The sequence below is a fragment of the Eulemur rufifrons genome, chromosome 28, assembly GCF_041146395.1.
Source record: "Eulemur rufifrons isolate Redbay chromosome 28, OSU_ERuf_1, whole genome shotgun sequence".
Lineage (NCBI taxonomy): Eukaryota > Metazoa > Chordata > Mammalia > Primates > Lemuridae > Eulemur > Eulemur rufifrons.
In genome coordinates, this window is record NC_091010.1 from 58844876 (window position 1) to 58863628 (window position 18753).

At 37.4% G+C, this 18753-nt stretch overlaps 1 protein-coding gene across 1 annotated transcript in view; it reads left to right on the forward strand.

Moving 5' to 3' along the window:
• The window catches only part of ATRNL1 (attractin like 1), a 563691-nt gene that overhangs the window by 463269 nt on the left and 81669 nt on the right, over positions 1-18753 (forward strand). Inside the window, exon 28 of the mRNA XM_069459886.1 lies at positions 5244-5358. Coding sequence (XP_069315987.1) covers positions 5244-5358 — 115 coding nt within the window. The remainder of the gene's footprint in view (positions 1-5243; positions 5359-18753) is intronic.

Consider the following 18753-nt stretch of genomic DNA (forward strand, 5'->3'; position numbering starts at 1 on the left):
GCAGGTATATGTGTTTAATTGTTATAACTGATATCCTAAACTGATTTCTGCTATCAATAGCTGAGCTGAGAGAATGAGAGATTCCTTAACTTATTAAGCTATATTTTTAGTAATATTGTATTGTGGTTAAGAACCTAGATTCTAGAATCACATCTGAGTTCCAGTCTAGGATCTTTCCCTCACTAGATGTGTTACCCTGAGAATATCATCTCACTTCTCTGAATTTCAATTTCTTCATCTTTATAAAATGGAAAATAGCAGTATCCTACTAATAGGGTTACTACATAGATTATATACAATAGTGCATGTAAAATGCTTAGCAAGGCACTTGGCACCTAGTAAGCACTCAATAAACATTAACTATTAGTATTTTTGGTGTTTTATTATCCCTTCAATATCCGTGATTTGAATGGAAACTGAGTCATGCCTTACAACTTCGATTCATTCATTCACTCTTAAACTTATCACTACCATGTGTAGTACACAAGACAAAGAAGAATCTGTCATGATACTTGCCTTGGAGGAGCAGAGACATACAACATGTACATCAATACCTGTAACAAAATATTGGGAGACATAAGTCCCAAAAAGGTGGCACAGGCACCATACTTGGACATTTCTAGAGAGAAAATAAGTACAGAGTCTACAGCGATGACTAAGAAACCGGATCTGCTTTTAAGGAACTTGATTCAACTGGGAAATAGGACATTTACCCAACTGTCATTCAAGGTAAAAAATAAAGAGGGCCAGAAGAGGTAAGATTAAAGAACTAAAGAGGGAGAGACTAAATACCTCAGATGAGGGAAGGCTTCCTGGATACAGTGACATTTGAGTTGTCTTTGAGGGACACATAAGATCAGGAACATTAGAGACCTGTGGGAAGGATCTCCTAGACAGTAGGAAGATTATGAGTGAAGAAGGCCAGATTCTGGAAACCCTGGGCACAGGTTGTTGAACAGTAATCACTTACATTGATTAAAACATGGAATTTGTGCTGAATAAAAGATGAGATTAGGTGACTCGGTAAACACAAGAGCCTGGCTGGTGAACCTGGAATGCCATTTTGTACTCCAGTACACAGAAATCACAAAGTATCATCCCTCAAGCCCATTTTGACCCATGAAAATGTCCTTTTGATCAGCAAACATTTTAAGAGTTAAAGAAATCATGTGCTTTCTAGTTAGTGCTCACCTATTCTAAAAGGTAAGTCAGTCTTCTTAACTATTATAAGCAGTATAACATAGTGTTAAGCATACAAGCTCAAAAGATAGACCACACTGGTCCCAATCCTGTTTTTGCCACCTACTAGGTCTGCAACTTTAGTTATATTACCTAAACTCTTTAAGCTTGAGTTTCATCATCTATAAAATGGAAATGGTCTCCACCTCATGGGGTAGGATTAAACCATGTAAGCTATTAAGTCACCCACGTGGGCCTTGAAGGAATTTGAGTTTGCAGTCCTTACTTTGGAACTGCTAAAAAGTTTTTGAGAAAAGATGTAACTTTTTTTTTTTTATCTTTTGAGTTCTTGAGTGTTAAACTAAACCCTGCTTGTATTGACTAGTCCAAGAACATCCAATGATTCTGTTACATCCTCAGCTGCTGGGGATAGGGATTCCAGTGTTGGGCCTCAGTGTGATTCCTAGAAGTAAATCACTCACTCACTCACTCACTCTCCCTTGGGGAGGGCCAGCGGAGAAAAACAAGTAGCCAGCTTTACCCACTGATGTTTTCCAAACATACAGTGATTCATGTAGCAGCAGTTTCCCAGAATACATACTGGACTGAAGTGGTGGCCTCCTTTCAGAGCACATTATTATGAGTTTTAAGAACTGTAATTTTAAGAATCCTTATGATTCCAGAAGCTTCTCTGATAACTTGTTGGTCCTTAATAGCTGAAAAATGAAAAGAGTTTAACATACAATTTCTGCCCCTAAAACAACAACATGAAAATAAGAGTACACTAGTTTGGAAAACATTTGAGTGCACAAAATGAGTCAGTTGTAAAAGTGCTGTGTGCTTAATGCACAAGGACTGCTAATTAAATAGCTGTCAGTGATGTTTTCTGGCACAGTGTAACAACAGCTTCTTGCAGTACAACAAATATGAAAATGCCTAGAAGTAAATAACAGTTGCTGAGTGCTGTGGGCAAACAAACTCAAGCCTTATCTCTTTCAAACGCAGCCATGGAAAACGCATGATAAATTGCATAGCTCAGTGAACATGTTACGTCATTGTGAAATGATTTTGATTCATGGTTTTGTATTTATCACTAAACAATTGACAGAGTTCAAGGTATCAGAAGTATTATCATTTGTGGGGTTTTGCTATTTTCTGTTGTATAATTCAAGTGCTATAAAGTGGAGTATTTTTGCATTTAAAAGTATGTATTGAAAGTGATATTTGCCACAAACTCTTTGGAAATAATTTTTAAATTACGTGAATTCCTTCCAGAAGTATCAAAGAACTGTGCTAGAAACTAATATTTTAAATATAATGAATAATTAATATTTTAGTAATATCCTTTTATGAAAATTCTTATAGCTAAAAATAGACTAAGTTCTAATCCAATTTGATTTTAAAATAGAATTATAATCTCCTTTTATATAGATTATCAATATCTAGAAATTTCAGAATATTTTCTTTACAATAGCAGTAGAATTAAGAGTGAGAGAATTATTTTAAGGAAGATTTTACATAGGTAGCTTTTCTGCAGGCATAATTCATTTTCCATGATCAAGTTATTATTCTATTACACTCTCCTTATCTGTTGCTGAGTCTCTGAAATTTAAAGTGTTAAAATAATGAGGTCTTATCCCACCTGAAATTTAGTTATTTTTTACTAGTTTTTCTCTCTATTGATGCTCATGATGTTTAAACACCAGCATTTAATGTATAAAATATTTTCCGCTTGTGTTAAAACCAGCAGAAAGGTAGCCTGGCAAAATGATCAACTGATACACTACTGAATCCCCTAAACCAAGAATCACTATTTCTCAACTATTTTTTGTAATTATAAAATTCTGCATTTCTAATTTTTGCAATCAAGTTTTTTTTAAAGTGCCTTTGAATACCTTGAATAGTGCCAGGTATTGCATAGGGAGCTTAAAAATAAAACAACAACAACAACAACAAAAAAAAAAACCGTCGCCAGTTGAGAGAAATGATCAATTATTTCTTAGGTATAGTGCAAGGGATTTTGGTATTTCCAATACATCACCATCATTTAAACCTTAAATTCATTTTATGTTCTCTTAGTATATTTTAACCAATTGACCTTTACATATAGTTTGCATTTATTAAATTAAAATAAATTTTAGTAGCCTAGAAATATGGTTTGAAATATTCATAGTATTTTTCTTTTAGCCTTGGAATATGACAAGCCTATTCTCCAAATATTTACATCACTGGAGAATATCTATGTACTTATGCTGATTTTGACTTAACATTTTCAAAAATAATTCTGTTAAATTAAATGTAAGCTTTAAAGTGTAAAACCATAGATCATGTAACTTGATACAAGTATTGCAACATGGCTTACAGCATTTTCTGAGAACATTTTTATGCCCTTTGCTTCTACCACTATGGCTACTTTCACCTTTATATTGAATGCTCCCAAAATGTATCTATATAAGGATAATTTTAAAACATGAGATTTATGTTGCTATAAAGGAGAAATCCTTTATAACCACATAAAACCGTTGTCACCAGAAATTTCAGTCGAAGTTTTACATGAAAGGGGACATATTTTATCTTTAATGCCTCGTTAAACTTTCTGGAAACGGCAATATTCTGGAATATTCTAAGTGAATGACTACATATGTCTATATTTCTTCTGAAAAGTTTAAATATCAGTGAAAAGAAAACTGAACAAACCATTTGTTCTAATAATTAAAGCCACAGTACTTTTACTTCTATTTAATTTTACCTTTATGCAGAGGTGTTGCTTTGATATATCAACCATGTCTCATCTGTAGTTCTTTCAATGATATAGCCAAAAGCAACATTCCTAGGCTAAAATGATAGCCTCATTGTTTCAAAGGTCTCATTGTCTTTAAGCTCAAATTCTATGTGTGTGTTTGTGTGATCATAAGTGTGTGTGCATGGGTGTGAGTGTGCACACATGTGTGTTTGTGCAGGTGTTTATGTATGCATGTGCAAAGGTGCATGTTTGTACGTGCACACATATCATAAGCTGCATTGTGTGGTTAAGAACATGGACCCAGGAGGCAGCCTGCCTGAGTTTAAATGCCAGCCCTGCTACTTCTTCCTAGCTATGTGAACTTGAGCAAGCTTTATTAACCTCTTGCTTCAGTGTTCTCATCTTACCAGGGTTATTGTAAAATTTAAATTAGTTAATATACGTAGAGCACTTCAAATACCTAAAATACGAGCAATTACTATTACTATGATTATTACATATTCATTTATTTTATTCCTAAAGTGATATTATTTATAGCAGTGCATTGGTGGATGATTATTAAACATGTATTTCACTATGGTGATATTTAAGATATGCCAACATGATCTCACTTATACACATGGATTCTAAAAAAAAAATTGAATACATGGAAATAGTAGACTGGTGGTCACCACAGGTGGGGAGGGGAAGGAAATGGGGAGATGTAGGTCAAAGGGTACAAACTCACAGTTATGTAGGATGAGTGAGGCTGGAGTGCTTATGTATAGAATGAGGACTATAGTTAATAATATTGTATTATATACTGAAAATTTGCAAAAACAGTAGATTTTAAGTGTTTTTACCACAACAAAGAAAGATAACTATATCAGGTGTTGGATATATTAATCTGCTTGACTGTAGTAATCATTTTACTATATACATATATCAAAGCATCATGTACACTTTAAATATAGATGATAAAAAATAAATTTAAAAAATTAAAAAATAAAGATATGCCAACAATATTTTGAATTGCAATCACTTAGATAAAATATGTTACGTAGTACATCATTGGTGAGAAGAAACAATTGGGAAAAAGCAACAAAAGTTACATAACTTTGTGGCTCACAAGCTGCTCATCAAATATAGTAAAATTCATTTGTTTATTTAAATGTAGGCTGGTGGCACATCTATATTGTGCCAGGAGTTAGTGTTAAAATGACACATGGTGTGTTTCCAATAACTAGGAATGTAGTCTTGCTGACTGAGGATAGATAAGGTGAATAGTAAAATAGCAATGTCATGTGAATTATACAAACTTAAAATGAGTTTTGTTTTTCAGGGGGCGCCCAAACCAATAGCCATTGAACCATGTGCTGGGAACAGAGCTGCTGTTCTGACGGTGTTTCTTTGTCTACCACGAGGATCATCAGGTGCCCCTCCCCCTGGGCAGTCAGGTATGATCAATGAGGAGCCATCAGCAGTTAAGTAAAACTTTTAGACTGAAAAGAAAAAAGACCATCAAATAGCACAGGAGGGCCTTTTATAAGATTCTGATTCAGAGCATGGGAAAATTTATGAGAATACAAACTTTTACCCAAATATATAGATATCTGCATTGCTGTAAATTCAGATTTGCTAGTATTTCTCTGATAAACACATGTTTAATGTGTGTGTATTTGCATATAATATACACATGCATGTATATTCACATACACACACCAATTTGTTGTTGCAGTTACAATGAGAAATCTCACTAGCAGGGCAACCATGTTCTTGACCGTCTGGGCCAGCTGCCTTTCTCCCAGTAGGTGTGTCATATAGGAAGCCAGTTTATAACTATGATTACAAGTTTGCTTTGTGAATATGGAACTAAACTAGAGGACTTACTTGTATGTTTGGAATGTTAAATGGCATCAGAAGATGATCATCTGAGGCAACAATCTCAGTAGGTTTAAGATATGTCCTTGCCACCAGCACCAGACAGGTGCAGTTCACGGGCTGAGGAACTCTCTGTCTTAGATGGGCTCAACCAGCCTTTCTTCTAATTCTCCTTTTCTTACGTGAAAAGCATGTTTTGGATTTGGGAGTAATTATGTTTCCTCTTAGAGGTCTTCTCATTGCTGTGATGTTGTCCACATTCTAAATATTTTCAATGTGGAGCGTAACTTTTACTTAAATTACAAACTACATTTATTTCTTTCTTTTTATATATCCTATTCTATCTATTTACAATTTCAATTTTTCTGTCTCCTGATTGTTCTTTCTATTCAACCTTTAGTAGAAAGGTTGCTTTTTGAGGACAAGGGTGATATTAAGTCTGTCTTTCTCTTCCGTTCCTCTTAAGTATAAAATAAAGTGCCAGAGATCTGACAAGTTCTCAATAACAGTAATTGATGATGAACTTGCTTCCCTGCTTATTTTATATTTTCCTGTTTCCCTAGTTGGCTTTGAATTTGCTCCTCACTTTCTTGATTTGTGTCCAACCAGACACAAAAAATGGAAAATACATGACCTCATACCTTGTAAGCATTAGATATTCATGTAACAGAATTTTTCCCCTATATGGGAGTTTCTGTTACCTTCAGACTCTTCATTCATGGTACCTGATGATATCTTATTGCAGGAATTTTTATTCAAAGTTCATTGTAATGTTTATTCAAAGAAATAAACATTCTCTGTACCTTCTTATACATTGAGTGAAAGTCTCACTCTTCTTTCAGCATCACCAAGGCAAATGGGATGCAGTAAGTAGAATAGTTTGGCACTAGTCAGATAAGATGGATAATTATAGGTACTGTGCTCAGCTAATGGAAGTATTGTTTTAAAGCTGGGATGATGTCCAAAACAAACACTTCACTAATGAAAACAAGTCTATGTGATATACACCAAGGTTCTTCTCAATCCTTGACAAGATGATGTACTGATGGGCAGAATGAAGGCAACTGCCAATACTCTGTCCCTTTAACCTTTGAAATCCTTTCTGGCTGATTTGAAAGAGCCAAGTAGCAGTGTGGAGCATTACCTGGGCTGTTTGCTCACAGCCTCATTGTGATCACTAACGCTAATGCTGTCTTAGATATGCACAGTGCCCCACTCTTTATAAAGTGTTCCCCTATTTCTCATATTTGATCCTCGGACAAGGTTGTGAGATAGGTATTATAAAACTCACTTTATAAATGAGGAGAGTGAGGCATAAAAAGCACTGTATTTCTACACTCAAGGAATAACTGGGGAGGGGGACCCTAGAGTATACAGCAAAAGAACAAAAAATATGTATCGCTAGCATTCCAGGTAAGTTTTCCTGATGATCTGTAGCGGAGAGCTTATTTCTTTATAACCAACAGCACATGTCTTCACAAAGCCAAGCATTTGGATGAGTACTAAAAATGTCTACAGGGTTGATATAGGCAGACGAAACATTGAAATAGCTTACCATACATTTTACAGAGCCTGAAGATTAAACTATGATAAGTATCTGTGTGCATCATTCAAGATGAGCTTGTTCTTTGTTTTCAAAAATCTATTAATTTTTTCCAGCTGCTCTTCCAGGAGTAAAAAGACTGTTTGATTCTACTCCTTCAATATACAGTATTATCTGCTACCTGCATGTACTTTGAAATGTATCAAGGGCATATGATATGTTGATGGAGGGATAGTAAGATGGGTAGATGGACAGATAATGTCATAAAGCAAGTAAAATAAAATATTAATGGTAGAATCTAGGTGGTGAGAATACTGGTGTTCATTATGAAATTCTTTGAACTTTGCTATGTTTAAATTTTTAATAATAAAATGTTGGGAAACAATAAAATGAAAAGCTCTTGACTACACTGCAAAAAAGGAAAAAAAAGTAGTATCAGTAGAGAGAAATTTTATAATGTTATCATCTAGGTTTTCCCTGAACAAGGCAAATACTGATACCAATATACAAATAAAATTACTATTTTTTCATTCTTCATCAAAACATTTCGTGTGTGCACAGCCAGTTAAAATTTAACATAGTATCCTCCAGTATTTGAGAGGAAATACATTCCAATGATTATTTGGGAACCAGTCATTCCCTTGGGAGGGAAATATTGACATTGGTTGTATCATGGCTAGAGTTTGGCTTACCTTTACAAAAAGTCCACATATATACTTATGCTTATCACAGTGCTCTACAAATAGAAAGAAGTTCATAAATGCTTTTAGCGATATTGATGATGATGGATAGGAGACCTGGGAAATATGACCTTGAACAGCTACTTCCGTCTTTGAGCCTCAGTTAACGTCAATAAAATGAGCGAATAGGCTGGAATTCATTCATTGTTTCCCAGATTCCTCTCTTAGGAGCCCTGTGTTCCATGGAGCCTCCGCTAGTATTTGGTGCAGAGTGGGTGGGAGGTTGGGGCAGTTGAGGAGCATTTGGAGGAGGAGCTTCATGGGCTCACCTCCACCATGTGAATGACAAGGCACCCTGAGTCTTCTCTTGGCTCTTGGGCTATTGGCTCCAAATGTTAATGTATCTGTGCACTGATTAAATTAGCATTTATTATTAGATTAAAAGTCCTCTTACAATACTTTGTGCAATATCAAATTTTTTTTTATCAGGCTCTTTTTTGAAATGTAGCTTCCTGAATGTCAGTGTGATCTGTACCCTTCACTGGCATGAATAAAGCATTTAGGAGAAGGATGAGTTTGGGGATGTGGGGATGGCAGAAGCATCTTATGAGCATGGTGGTTTTCTCTCAGAAACTGAATGTCAGCACTAAAACATGATTCAGAAATGTGCAGGTGCTAGTTTGGCTATCTCTTTTCAGTGGCAGCTAGTGATTTTTTTTTTAAATTTAAGAAATGGCATTGTCTCTGGACTTTATTCTCTTTCTACCAGCAACTGCTTCAGTAATATTTAGCAAGCAATGATTACACCTGGCCCTTTCAGTGTCTGTCTGAAATATGTAAACTCCTTTCCTTATGGCTGTCTTCTTATCAGAGGTCGTAAGAAAAACTGCAGATTCATCCCTTAGATTAGCCATGCACTAACCTTTTTTGTTTTTTAATGTAATGACCTTAAGTGCTTGTGGAAATTCTCCCTTTAGGTGGCTTAGAATAAGGCAAAAGATATTAAATGGCATTTTAGCATTCCTAGAACTGGACTAATTAAGGTTTTCTGCTCCCCTACCCGGTAAACCTGCTGCTTCACTGCTGTATTTTCTGTAAGCAACCGCTGCCAACCATGCCAGACTTTCTTGGGTTAATGTGGGATTTATGCTGTTGTTTATGCATATGTTCACTGTGCGGCCTCTTTCTCTTCTGACCTCAAAGTGGTTGAAAGATTGACATCCCCATGAAAGCAGGACACATTAAGTAACTCTGCTGAATGACACTAAACAACCAAGCATGTCTCCAATCACCCCGGACAGCATGGTCCCCAAGTGTTTTAGAGTCATATTAAGATGAAATGTGGACAAAGTAAACAGAGCTCTTCAAAAGCATAAATTGAAAATGATAATGATTGCTGTCACTTTATGATGGAAGATTATGGATTTCATAGTTTATGGATTCTTCCTAATGAGAAGCAGATTAACTTTTCTCACTGGATTAAAAAATCCCAGTGGCCCAAATATCCACTGCTGAAAAGAAGCTGTGTGCTTCAACTAGAAGTAGAATCTTGCCATGATCCTGCCTCATATATGATTGACTCTAATATAATCAAAATAATACTACTGGAAAGTCAGAGATTTTGAAATTTTCTGAGTTAGCGTTAGAAGTTTTGGCAAGATGATCAGATTATTTTGAATAATCTAGAAATACTATACAATGTTTAAAATAATAGTTTCCCCACAGTGTTATGGATGCCTTTCCTGTTTATAGTGACAAAAAGAGAACTGTGTGTTAATTAAATGAGAGGAAAAGGGAAAGAAAAACAGGAATCCTGGGCATTGTATTAGGTGTTTTATATGTATTCACTGGTTTAGCCCTCTAAACAACTCTGTGAAGATGACTATCCCACTCTTACTGGTTAGAAAACTGCAACTCTAGAGAGATTAAATGACTTTTCCAAGACCAATGCACTGAATGCAGTGAGTGAACCAGATTCACGCCCAGGGCCACTGGACCCTTAGCCTGTGTGACTCTCCCTCATCACAGTGTTTCTGTGGATAAAGATACAGGGGTATCCCAGTTAGCTCTTATTCCTAAAAAAGCTTTAAATCCAGGGTCAAAGAGAGTCTCTGCTAAGTACCGGCTTAAGAGGGCAAGGAGAATCTTGTTAATATCTTTCCTGGTAACTTAACTTCAGAAATTTGGTAAAATGCAAATGTAATGACAGCATGACTCAGTGTATGTAATAGGAACAAGGGGCATGCAGTCACAGGGAAAGAACGTAAGCTGTTATGTGTGAGCTATGGACTTGGAGTCACAAGCTCTGAGATCTAGACTCAGCTCTGCCACTAACTGGCTGTGTGACCATGGAAAATGTTTTAGTCTCTGAGTCCTATTTTCTCATATAAAAATGATTGGATTGGGTTCGATTCCTGGGACGAATTTCACTCTAATCCCACTATACAGTTCTACTACAAATTATGCTAAATCATACCAGTTTGGAGTAGGGAGAGCTAGTAACTTGCTACTAACTGGTACATGAACTTATCTTTCCAGCTTCTCAGGAGCATCTGGCAAATTTTATTTTCATATGTATTGCTTGTTAGTGACTAAAAAATAATTAGCATCACTCTTTAAATTTAAAAAAAATTCTTAATAATTCTGTTAATGAAACCCAATTTCCAATCTTCTTAGCATGTTTGAAAGATGTAGATGGTTCATAGTGCCCCTATTTTAGAAATGAGTAAAAGGAATCTCACACAACCAGTGAGAGGTAGAACATTTCTCAGCCTCTCAGAGATGGTTTGGGAACAGACTCCAGGTCTTCTGGCTCACAGTGTAGTACTTTTTCCTCTGAAGCTAATTTTTTTTAAAGGAAATGTCCCTTTTCCAGAAGTCTCTGGAGTTTCCATCCCTACAGACTCTTGGGTTTTCCTTTCATAACTCTGCCACTGCATCTTCACACTTTTAGAAACATATCTGGTGATACAATCTTAGCACTTTCTTTGTAAGAGGTGGCTGGAATAAGAAATATAACTGCTGAATTGTATCAAAACTTCATTATAAAAATCTGGCATGTTTTAGGTACCCTTTAACCTCAAATCCAAATATTGCTTACAGCAGTATATGTGTCTTCATAAAGAAGAAAGAAAAAGTGGGCACTTCATAGTAAAATAAACTACAAAATTAAGCAGAGAGCCCAGGAAACAACAGAGATCAAAACAAATGTCTGAGATTATTTTTAATAAATATGACTGTGTCAAAAAATACCTGACATTAAAAAGATCCTAAAATCAACAATAGGAAATAATTTTGTCTCTCATCCAAAATACAGTTATTGTGAATCCTCATTTGCTACCTTTATTCAGTTAAGAAATATTTAAGTGTCTGCTACATGCCAGCACTGGATATATGGGAGTGAACAAAACAGAGATCCTCACAGAGGTTACAGCCTGTGTGGAGATAAACACGAAGCAAATAATCATACAATAAACCCGTAATTACAAACTGTGGTTAAGTGCTATGAACAAAGAACAGAGAGGTGAAATAAAACAGAGGTATAATTGCTAAGCTTAATATTTTTCTACAGTAGTGATAAAGTGACAAACACAGTCATTAAAATGCCCTTTCTTCAGTTCTCACTTGCCTTCATGTCGTTGTAGTGTTTGGCTGTTGCATATGCCCCATTTCACCTCCCATCTTCTGGAGACTTTCCCTCCCCTGGTGTTTTGTGCCTTGATCCCTCTCAGGTACTGCTTAGGATGTAGAGGCCGTGGCTGGGGAGCACCTCCCCTCTGCACATGGTCGGCTGCATCTGCCCCTTGGATGAAAGCAGACATTGCCCCAGGTCTAAACCTTACCAACCTCTCATACCCTCCCCGCTCACTTAGGGAAGCTTCTCTGCGGCTGACTCCCAGTCCCGTGGGGCTTCACACGAGGCCACCCACCTGCTGAAGGGCAGCATCTCAGTCTGGGTTTCCTACTGGTCAGATGTAAAGTCACCCTTCCTTCCCTGTCTCCTGTCACCTCCCACTGTTCCCCAGACCAGCTTGTCTCCCCTGTTTTTGGAAAGTCCGCTTCGGAGTGGCTCAAGTTTGAAACCTTCAAGTTGGCTTTTCTTCTCTTTTTCTTCCCTTTTACCTCCCAATAATCATGTAGCTCCTTATGTTTTACCCCTGGAGCAGACAGAGCAGACATCTTTCTTCCATTCTTACTCCCCTCAAGCTCTGTGCAGGCACCGGTTGCCTCTCACCTGGATTGCTGCCAAAGGAAAGCAGGACTCTAAGTATATCACTTCCTTCCTCATAAACCCTTGTGGACTTTTCGTTGCCTTTTGAAATAAGTGCAGACATTTACTCTGGGATGTAAGGCCCTCCTCAACATCTCCTCAACCTCCCTTCCAGGCTTAACACCCCTAGAGTCCCTGCCTATGCCTACCTGCGCAGCCACTGGGCAATTATTAATACTTTAACCTCTCAGACCCTCAGTTTCCTCATCTCTAAAATAAGGAAGATGACTAAATAGAATGTCTTTGTGATTGCTGCTAAGCCTGTAATTCCCTATGTGTTTTCCTTCCTGGGATTCTGTGTGTGTATTTGTGTGTGTGGTCTGTCGTACCCACTATTGTTTCCTGTACATGAAATGCCCTCTCCCTCTTAGCTGCCTGTTTTCAAAGCCCAGTTCAAATGCCATTTCCTCTTCCATAAGGCCTTTTCTGTGCCCCCCACACAAATGTGACTTCAGTCTCTTTGAAATTCCATACTATATGCTGGCTCCATTCTTTACTGCCTTCTAACACAACACAATCCCTGCACATTTTCCTTAACTTTCTTCCCAGGTGTTAAGTTCCCTGAGGGCAGTAGCTGTCATTTTTTTCTTTGGATCCCCAGCTGCTAACAAGTTTCTGTTACTTAGTAGTTGCTTGATAAATATTTAACTGATGAACAAAATTGATTATCTTTAAGTTATAGAACTTATTCACCAAAAATGATATAGAAAATATATATACTATACAAATGTAAACTTTACAAAGTAAAATTTCACTTCAAGCCCAAAATCTTGTATATTTTTATGATTCATGTAAGATTCAAGCTATATGTTTTGAGGACTGAAATCAAGCCCAGAACTGTACCTTTGATGGAATATCCCTATTAAAACTTAGTTGTTTAGATTTAAGGTTCAATGAACATGAGAATATTAGTGAAAGATGACACAAAACAATAAGGCAATTTTTATTTCCAGTGTAGAATGTATTAAACCTATCATAAAGTTATTCTATTTTCATGATTTGAACTTTGATTTCTTCCTTGGATAATAATTAAAAAAAAACATTTTATTTAAGTTTGAAAGAGCACAAATCAGTTCCACCCTTTATGACCAGAAAAATAAATCACCTTGAATTTTATAAAATAAATGTCCACATATTAGTTATACTCAGGACAAATAACCTCACAAAATGTATCTGACAAATAAAAAGTATCAATTGTTGTTATAGTCATTATCATTAACACATACCATTTGTTACGAATCTGTTCTCTGCCCCATACTATTTGTTGAATTGTCATAATCCTATAAGGCATGTTCAGTTGGCACCTGAACAACACAGGTTTGAACTGTGCAGGTTCACTTATACATGGCTTTTCTTCTGCCTCTGCCACCCCTGAGGTAGGAAGACCAACCCCTCCCCTCCCTCTTCCTCCTTGGCCTACTCAATATGTAGACGACAAGGATAAAGACCTTTATGATACTCCACCTCTACTTAATGAATAGTAAATATATTTTTCTTCCTTATGATTTTTATTAACTTTTTTCTCCAGCTTACTTTATTGTAAGAATACAGTGTATAATAATAAATGTAACATATAGAAGGTACTAATCAGCTGTTTGTATTATCAGTAAGGTTTCTGATCAACAGTATGCTATTAGTAATTAAGTTTTGGGGGAGTCAAATGTTACACATATTTTAGACAACACAGGGGTCAGTCCCCTAACCCCCTTGTTCAAGGGTAAACCATGTTATCACTTTTCTTTCACATGAGAAAAATGAATCATGGACATTAAGTAACTTCCCTACAGCCACATAGTAAATAATTATGGAGCCAGAATTTAAAACGAGAAAAGTCTTACATCAAAGTGCTCTAAGTTTTTTTGTTTGTTTGTTTTTTCATATAGGTAAAGACCATGAGCCATTTGTTTTGGGGGACAGCACAAGCTTTTTCTTTCACTGGCCAGTGTGACTGTGAAGTGACATGGCCATGGTCTTCCCATTGCAGATTTTTAAATGTATCTTTGTGCCGTGTTAATTGGGAGAAATGTATTAACGTGTAAAGAAAACAAAGAATATAAAGATGAGAAACTTGAAGAGTAGTGAATATGGCTAATTAAACCTGCTGCAGAATTTAGTTAACCATAAATGCTAACTCAAATACTTTCAAGATTGAGCAGTTAGGAATAAACTCACATAAGAATTCAGAATTTATGGACATGAAAAATGAGACCACCAGCACTGAAACGTGGCCAACACATTCTTCTTTTCTCCTCTCTCTTTCCTACCACCCTTTTCTGATAGTATTTCTAGAAGTGACTGGTAAATAATTACTGTGGTCAAAGAGAAAAATAGGAAAAAAGTAGAACTCGACAAATCAACTTACGAAGCTAAAGGGGAAAATCAAGATTTGTTACAATGAACAACTTGCATCTGAAGCAAGAAAATAACAAAATAAGAATTTTTGAGGTATGAATAAAATGTTAAGGGTAAATCAGCCCTCCAATATTTCTTATGATAACTAACACCATGGTCTATATAAAACTGCCAATTAGTAACAATTTTTACTTTTATTAATATTAATAATTGGTCATGTATTAAATAGTCCTACTTTGTGTAGGTTTGGGGGAATTTAACAAAAGACCGCTATCTTAGTAAATAGTTTAGCCTATAGACATTTATTTCTCAGAGTTCTAGAGGCTGGGAAGTGCAAGATCAATGTGCCTGGCAGATCTGGTATCTGGTGAGGGCCCTCTTCCTGTTTTGCAGATGATCAGCTTCTTGCTACATCTTCACATGGCAGAGAGAGAAAGGGCTCTGACCTCTTCTTCTTATAAGGGCATTAATCTCATCATGAACCCCCACCCTCATGACCTTATTTAAACCTAATTGCACTTTCCCAAAGATCCCACCTCCAAATATCATTACATTAGGGCTCAGAGCTTCAACATGTGAATTTGGTGGGGATGGAGCATATGCATTGAGGACACAGCAGCCTCCTTTTCCATTTAACAATGATGGATTGGTAATCCTGAGTGTCAGAGAATTTTAGAATTTTTGGAGCTTGGGAAATGCCTTAGAAATCATCTAGTTCTACCCATGGTTTGCAAAAAGAAACACCTGTAGAGCTAGAGATGGAAAGAGACTTGTCTAGGGTCAAGGAGTTTGTAGCTGAGCAGGGACTAGAACCAAGGTCTCTGGATCTCTCTTGCAGGGAGGAACTTTACTCCTCCATCATGTTTATTATACCATGTTGCAAAATCTAAGCAGGAAAAGGAAATAATAATAATTCACCTCTTACCAGCAGGCACTACTGTACAACTTCTACCACACAGAGCCCAGCAAAGGCAGACAAAAGGGAACTTCTTAGATCCAAAAAGGAAAATTAAGTAGCTTGAGAAAATGTCTTCTTGTCAGGAAACTGGTAAAATGCTAAGAAAATGTAAGGGTCTCTGTGAATTCCTTCTTTCCATATAAATATTTTTCTGGGGATCATCTCATGGGGCCGGTGGTCCCTTAGCAAATCCAGAGGCAGTATATTCAAGTTTTGATGAAGACTCCTTGCTATACTGATAGCTGGTTTAATCTCAGGTCCTGCCATACACTGTAAAATGGTGCCATAGCACCTACCAGAGGTATTTTTGAGTGTGAATATCCCCTCATTCTTAATGAAAGTCCCCGTGGAGGAGAAAGCACCAGCAGTAGAAATGTAATTCTATAAAAGGTAAACGTTGATTATAATTACATTAACTTCTTAAGGCTGTAGTGATCTTTCTATAAGGGCTTGTAGGGGAAAATTAATGGCCCTCTGAAAAATGAGTAATTTATCTCCTTTTATCCACTTTATAATTTGCAAATGAGCATGGCTCATGCAAATTGAGCAGACTTCCCTAACTGATAGGCAGCATGTCCAGAGCTGTCACACAGGTAAAAGCAGTGGCAAAACTTAAGAGAGAGCTCATCCTCTTCCTTAAGAGCTGGGACTTAAATTGGTCCACAGGACTCCAGAGAGGTAGTCTGAGGAGTCCTACATGGTCCCTGGGATCATCATTTAGAAGCCTTGGGGGAATAAATGGATTCTTGTTCCCTGAACCTACTGTCTGATATAATTTGAATTGAACCTTGAAGCCCCTAAAAGTCTGGATGCAGTGACCATACATTCAGTTCCATTTGTCCCACAAACCAGGCAAGGATCATCAAATCAATAACATGACTGTGCCATCCGCTTTCCCCTTGCTCACCATCCTAATGAAAAATGACTCCTTAAGTGTTTTGCAAGGCAATTAGCTCTGAAGGCAGAGCTGTACTGGGGAGAGGCCGAGTTACATTTGTATTCAAAACTTTACTGGTAAAATGGAAAGGAAACTGTTGTCCATATTAATAGATATATAAAATGTATAAATGGGGTAATTTGGTATTACTATATTTATGCATAATATTATACAACTGCAAAAACACAGAACTAGGAAGGGCACTGAAATGACATCTGGCTCCTCCAACTGCCTGCAGCCACAGCTGGTGACCCTGTCCGGAATCATCTTGGACAGATAGACTGTTTCTAAAGAGTTTCCCAAAAGGCGTGCTTATGACTTCCGGGAGTAATTCATTCCATTATTTAACAGTCTTCATTGCAATTTGATCCCATTTTCTTTTGTTCTTTTGCTTCTTATTCTCATCTCTCCAGAAATAGAGAGCAGCTGATTGTGCTCCCTGTAATAATCCATCACGTGGTAGAAGGCAGTTCTGACGTCACCTCCCAGTTTTCAGTTCAGGTTTGTTACAGTACTCTCAGCCCTTCCATCTGGTCCTTCAAGAGCCTGGCTTCCAGCTAGGTCATCTCGTGACTTTGAAAATGCTCTTCAGCCTTCCCAAATGTTATTGACTCAAGAGACATGGAATATAAAGGGACTCTATCCCTTTGTTTGACAGAGGAGGAAACTGAGGCTCACCTGAAGAGACATCCTCAGAGTCCACCATCTACTGTGTGGCAGAACCAGCCCCGGGGCCCTCTCGGGCTGTCCTCTTATTGTTTGTTTGTCACTGCCTGATCTCTCTTATACACCAACTGCCCTGCCATGATGGCTACTTTCCCACTTGCACTTCAGTAGGACCCCTTTGCCCTTTCCTGACCTTTTCTGCTATTCTGCATTTTGTATTTATGCCCATTTTTTTTTTGCATATGAAAATGAAACAGTTTCAATTAGTGTCTCTGATGCTTCAAGGTCCTAATCCTATCCTTCTAAATAAATGCCTTTCTCATACCCTGTGACCCATCCGATGTTATCTGCAAATATGATAATTTTAAGGAGATGTTAGATGCCTCGCAGTGCTGGATTCCCAAGGGACTTTTAAAACCCTGCTCATTATGAATGCACCAGACCTCTGTCCCTTTCCATGTACCAGTCTCTCTGCCTGGATTGTCCTACTCACCAGCCCCCCTACACACACACATCCCCTTTTTGCACCAGGAGAATTTCTAATTCACGGGTCACCTCCACTGTGAAACTTATCCCCATGTCTACCCATCCTCAGTCCACCATTTCTTTTTAATTTACTACTATCAAATTTTATTACGCTGTCTCCATCCCACCCAGACAAGCTAAGGACAGGGATTTTCCCCTTATTATATCCCTAGGTGTTAAATGGTGCCTACAGCATGATAGGAGGCCAATATGTTTCCTTAATTATGTTCTTCCTTCCTTTCTCTTACCACCAGTGCCTGTTGGTGCTAACTTCCCAGAGTCCGGCTCGCAAGCTAGCTGTTAAGTTCATACTTTCCACTGCCCTTTGTCATGTTCTTGGTCTATGGACCTTGCTTAATTCTAGATGCTTCACAGGTTTTATAAAAGGAAAAAACTCCTTAATCTCTGGCATAAAATTGGGCTTATGAAATAGAATTGAAAACTTTATTGTGATTCAACTGATTCCTCACTACGAACCAGGGCTGTTATTTCAGCTGCATCCTGTTCATCACAAGTCTTGTTAGCCATGTTGCAATATGTGATTTTTTTTCTATGTTCATCATGTTTCTTTGGATCTTTTGTTATTTTTTTCCATATGTAAAAATATCATTTTAATAGTCTGGTTATTCATAAGTTCATTACTTGATCATTTCTAACACCATCCTTTTCCCTTTTATTAAAAATGAATGTTTTATAGGCTCTTGTTCATCTCAGTACTTTAAGCATGATCAGAGCCCCTACCACTTTCTTTAGTGGCCTGGGTGTGAGTCACCAGACTCTGCCTCTGCTGCTTGGACCATCCATTTACATTGTCTGTTGATTCTTGCTAGGCTACTTGGCTCCTATCTCCTTTGTTGTGGGTTTTTTGTTGTTGTTTAGTTTTGTTTTTGACCGAGTTTCATCGCTCTGTTGCCTGGGGTAGAGTGCCATGGCATCAGCCTAACTCACAGCAACCTCAAACTCCTGGGCTCAAGTGATCCTTCTGCCTCAGCCTCCCGAGTAGGTGGAACTACAGGCATGTGCCACCATGCCCTGGTAAT